We start from the raw sequence: 5626 nt of genomic DNA, 5'->3' as shown, positions 1-5626 counted from the left end.
AAAAGTCCATGTGGAGTCACCAGAAATATCAAACAAATAGTTTATCTGCGAGTTCACATTGTCATCTATAAGCATGTGGCATATACGTTTCAGTTTCTATATTGTAATTAAGAAATATGTAACAATTTAAAGTTACTGTTTACATATATTTACAGTTTACTCATAGATGTAGGGCTGAGCCCAAGGGAAGGGGGTCAATCATGCCATCAGTCTTGAGTCTCTTCGCGCCCACAAGAGATCTAAGTCCAGCCTACCTTGAATTTCTTCTACTCTTATCTCCTGCTAATTTCCCTTGACCGTTAGTAGTTCAGATTCTTATAGAGAGCATTAGCTTATAATAAACCTACATTCATTTGAACTGCCTGGACTCCTGATTTCCTGCACTTGATATTATACTTATATTGTAGCTCATACATTTGTACTTGGATTGGGCATGAACCATTTTTCTTTCTGCACATGGTATGCCAGATATTAAAGGAAACATTAGACATGAGGCTGGAATCTGTGATGTATTTGCAACTATCAAGAAATTCTGTCAAATTGGGAAAATTAGCAAATTTCATTTTTAGGGAGGACCACTACGGTCAAAATGAATGTATTGCCAAAAATATTATTTCTGTTCCAGGTTATTCCAATAAAATTAGGGAAAACATTCTTTCAAGAATTAAATAAATTGATCACTAAATTTATATGGCAAAGGAAAAAAACCCAGGATTAAATTAAAACTCTTGCAAGACACGAAAGATAAAGGGGGACTGGCGTTACCAGAGTGGGAAATATACTACCAAGCATCAAGCTTAACTTGGCTAAAAGATTGGATGGATTTGAAAAATACTAGAGTCTTAACAATAGAAGGACATGATTTGCAAGCAGGGTGGCATGCATTCCTATGGGACAAAAAACATAAAATACACAGATATTTTCAAAGACACATAGTTAGGAATGCATTGCTACAGACTTGGGAAAAAATAAAACAAAAACATTATACAAGAATTCCAATGTGGTTATCCCCAACAGAAGCTTTGAAATACCCAAATCTATTGGATATAAATAAGATAATTAGATACAAAGAATTAGTAAATGAACAGGGAAATTTGAAAACAAAACAAGAATTGGAACAAGACATTGGCAGAGAGATTGATTGGTGGACATTTACACAATTCAATCTAAATATACAGAGGACAAAAATTATATGAAATTCAAAAAGAGCCGCAAGAATTGGATAAAATTATACATGGAACAGAAATAAAATTAATTAGCAATTTATATAAATACCTATTGAGATATAAAATGGAAGACGAGGTTGTCAAAGACACAATGATTAGATGGGCAAAAATTTTCGGATATAATATAGAATTGGAGAAATGGGAAAAAATATGGGAAATAAATATAAAATTGACTATGTCGGCGGCATTCAAGGAAAACCAGTTGAAAATGTTTTATAGATGGCATCTTCCACCTGCAAAGCTTGCCAAGATGTTCCAGAATAACTCGCCAACATGTTGGAAATGTAAAAAAGTACATGGAACATATTATCATCTATGGTGGACATGCCCAATGCAAAAAAATACTGGTCTACAATAAGAAAATGGATCCAAGAAATAATAGACCAACCTGTAGACTGGAAACCAGAGATCTTTTTGTTGGGTATTTTAAATAGAAAATATAGTAAAGAAATATGGTACTTAATTTTACATATAATAACGGCGGCAAGAATAGCATATGCACAGTGCTGGAAAAATGAGAATATACCATCAGAGGAAGAAGTAATAAGAAAAATCCTGGACTGTGCTGAGATGGACAAATTAACAAAAGAGATAAAAGAAAAGGAAGACACAGAGTATTATATAGTATGGAACAAGGTGTATGTCTGGTTGGAGACTAGAAATAATAGAGGAGAATAAATATGGAAAGGTCAAAAGTGAAAATATGTGTACACATGAAGGAAGAAAAATGTAAATAAGAAATAATGGGGCTATAAGGACAAATATTTAAAGAAGAATAAGGGGGAAATGTAAATATTAGATTACCGTTACGTAATTGCTGTAAAAAAAAGGAGGTATATATTGTGTGTGTATGTGTGTTATGTGTTGCTTTGTTCTGTTTTGTCTTGTTGGTTAAAAATAAAAATTTAATTAAAAAAAAGAAATTCTGTCTATTGCTATCTTTCTGAACAATATTATTTGAAGTACGGGTAGTTCTCGACTTACAACAGTTCATTTAGTGACCATTCAAAATTACAACAGCACTGAAATAAGTGACTTATGACTGTTTTTCACTTATAACCGTTGTAGCATCTCCATGGTCACATGATCAAAATTCAGATGCATGGTCACTGGCTTATATTTATGATGGTTGTGGTGTCCTGGAGTCATGTGATTCACCTTTTGTGACCTTCTGAGAAGCCAAGTCAATGGGGAAGCCAGATTCACTTAACAACCATGTTACTAACTTAACAATTGCAATGATTTACTTAACAACATTGGCAAGAAAAGTCATAAAATGGGGCAAATTCACTTAACAAATGTTTCACTTAGCAAGATAAATTTTGGGCTCAATTGTGGTCGTAAGTCACGGACTATTTGTATACCCCCTTAGTTTTACCATTACATGCCCAAATACCAGTCCCTCTCTGTTCAATGGGGCTGTAGTGCAACTGTGACAAGCTATTCTGTTGTAATCAGGAGGTCTTTTAGAAAAAGAATATGCCAAATATACATTTTTCTAATCAGTTAAATAGGACAAAGAGTAACAATTTTTCCAGTGAGCAGAGGATCATATTTGTAAAACGATGTGATATGGTTTAGGCACCTGAATGTACAAGGATCAAACAATCTGTTTGTTTTTCAAGGTTCTTCTCTTACTCTGTCTCCCAGTGATTGTGTGTGTGTGTGTGTGTGTGTGTGTTTGTGTGTGTGTGTTTGCATGCATGCATGCATAAGACTGAGGAGGGGCATAGGCAATGGTTAGCCCCTCCTGGACTCTTGATAATACAGGCATGCTCTGAACGCCCTCCACCAGGCTAATCCTGAGCTTAGACTGGAATTTCTCCTATAGAGCTGTCTTCCACACACAATCGAAGGTAAGTGGAGCTAGAAAGAACTTAGAAAGTGGGAAATATTGAATGTCAGGATGGGCTTCATTTTGTCTAGGGATTTGGGTCTTTGAAATTGTTGCTTCTTTTATAAGAAAGCAACTTTCTTTCCCGCACTGTATTAGCAGGAGCCTCATATTCATATCTGCACCAGCTTGCTGGTATTTTAAGAAATGCACCAGGTTTCAGCGGGCTGTTTGCAGTTGAGGAATGCAGGAAAGAAAAGACTGCGGGATACAGAAAAGATGTCTAATGTGCAGGATTTTTGTTAAAGGTAGGAACTGGGAAGAGTTGGAGAGGAAGGAGAATTGTGTCAAGAAGACAAGATCAAAAGAACATTATGAAACTTTTGCTTTCTTCACTGGAGTTTCAGAAAGACTTTTGCTATAAAATCAAGCTATGCACGTAAAAAAAAGGATTTAGAGCATTTACATTACGTGAAAGCAAGGAGAAATTTCATGCTGTAGAAGGCAGTGTTTCTATTAATGCGAACTATTCTCTTTAAGAAAAACAAGAATGTTTATCTTGGTGAAATATGCAGAGACTTACTAGCTGTGGGTTGAGCTAAAATGCCACTAATATAAATGAGAACACCCAATGAATGTCCTTATGAATCTAAAGCTATCAGTCAACATAGCTGCTGGCTGATTGCATAACAATAGAAAGTATCTGCTTTTGTAAAAGCAACATCCCCATCTGGTGTAGAACTTAACCACATCTGATGGGGGGTTGCAGTTTATTATTTTTAGGGAAAGTAGAATTGTTCTCTGATAAAAATTTGGGGAGGAAGAATGTGCTTGGTCAAGTAGAAGACATTACTTGCAATTAGCTGTTGCTGCTCATCCTTATTGATGGTGCCTGTTGCAGATGGCTCATTGTACTTCTGTCTCCATAGGACCTGAAAGACAGTACGGAGCCCTTGGCCAAGCTTTTCCCACTAATGCTCTTGAATGAGGGGTGCCGGCACCTCCCTTGATTTCAGGAAATGAAGCTGCCCCACACATTCCCCCTGACTCTTCTCTTCCTCAGTTGCCTAGAATGTAACCCTTTCAAGAAGGGTGAGGATAACAGTGAAAAAGGAAAACTTTCTTTCCCTTGGGCTCAGTCTGGCCAGTTCTCCACCCGTGACAAGCATCTGTGCAGTTGGCAACTCATCTCTGGGGAAAGGGATACTGAGCTCCAGATCACCTGTCATCCGGCAGAAGGAGAGGCACAGAGGTGTGTCTACCGGGGCCGACCAGAGTTATGTGCTGCCTATGGTGCCAAAGGCCGTCAGTTCTGGAAGCAGATCCTGGGAAAGCTCCGCCGGAAGCGCCATCCCTGCCAGGACATCAGCCCTCTCAAATCCAGGCTTTGTAGCAGCCAGGAGGAGGCCTCTGAAGCCCACTTACACCTGGTGCAAACCACCCCAAGCACAGACACCCTGGTAGCCACTGCGAGTGTCACTCAGGGAAGTTCCAAGGGGAAAGGCCATGGCAAAAACCTACTAGCATCACAGAGATCACCGCAAGTACCCCAAGACACGACCATCACCAATCCAGCAAAGAATGGTGCTTTGAGGAAGCAAAAGAAAGGGGGAAAGAGGAAAGGAAACCCTAACTCTCCAGCAGCCCCAACCCGTCCACCCCATAGGCAGCCTACGACAGCAGTTGTGGAAGGCAGGGTACAGCCCACAGAGCTCAATGCCGATGTGGTGGACACTTATTGTGAAGAAAAATGGCATTCCTTGTGTACCTTTTTTGTAAATTTCTGGAATGGCTGAACTTTCAGGGTAAGAGGAAGGGAGAATGGAGGTGTACAGCAGAAGACTTAGTGATAAATATGGAAGGGATTGTTTGATATAAGGGCAGAAACAAACAAGGTCGGGTGAAAGGAAAAGGTGGAGTGGCAATGATTAAAGATTTGTAATTTTGTGCAATTTTGGGGCTTTATGTGACACATAATTTACTCATTCCTATTAATCTTGATAATAAAGACACTAAGGGGTTGTGGAAGCTATGTTTGCATAGGATTTGTGCATTAATACACAATACAGATCCTTCCTTTTCCTACACTAGAGGGGATCCATTTGTAGTACACTGCTCTGCTGCTTCAGATAATTTCTTTCTTTACAATGACTGAGATGCTAATCTGTAATTGTAACAAATTATACGGGATTATCGGTCACTTATGGATCTTTATTTTATCTTTTGGAAATGTCTAACAACTGTATAACAAATGCTGATGTAGTTGCTATCGAGTGTTAAAAAAACTATGTTAATGGCAATAATAAATGAAGTTCTATTACACACTTCTGCTATCACAATTTATTGTCTAATTATAATCTTTATGTTTGTGTTGGGATAATATCATCGACACAGAACTTTTTAAATTGATGGTGCTATGCTATTTATTTAATAAACTTGTATACCACAGAGGCAAAATGCCATACAAAGCATTCCCAGATTGTTATCTAAAACTAAACTTTTTTGCTTAGATTCATCAAAATAGTTGTATTCTACACGCTCCGACTAAATAGCTCAAGAGCTGGGT

The 5626-nt window shown here is 37.9% G+C and overlaps 1 protein-coding gene across 1 annotated transcript; it reads left to right on the top strand.

Annotated features, from left to right (window-relative positions):
- The first annotated feature begins 2936 nt into the window (after positions 1-2936).
- On the top strand, positions 2937-5384 carry FGFBP3 (fibroblast growth factor binding protein 3). The gene is made up of 2 exons (XM_039335846.1): positions 2937-3082; positions 3990-5384. Exon 2 carries the CDS (start codon positions 4080-4082, stop codon positions 4854-4856), a length of 777 nt encoding a protein of 258 aa, XP_039191780.1. The 5' UTR covers positions 2937-3082; positions 3990-4079; the 3' UTR covers positions 4857-5384.
- The last annotated feature ends 242 nt before the right edge of the window (positions 5385-5626 follow it).

The sequence above is a fragment of the Crotalus tigris genome, unplaced genomic scaffold (genome assembly GCF_016545835.1).
Source record: "Crotalus tigris isolate CLP2741 ecotype Arizona unplaced genomic scaffold, ASM1654583v1 scf7180000017663.5292952, whole genome shotgun sequence".
Lineage (NCBI taxonomy): Eukaryota > Metazoa > Chordata > Lepidosauria > Squamata > Viperidae > Crotalus > Crotalus tigris.
Note: the sequence above shows the minus strand (reverse complement) of the source record. Positions and strands in the feature narration are given on the sequence as shown.

Excerpts from the sequence above, each read along its gene's own strand:
- FGFBP3 (XM_039335846.1), top strand. The coding sequence starts at position 4,080 with ATGAAGCTGCCCCACACATTCCCCCTGACTCTTCTCTTCCTCAGTTGC.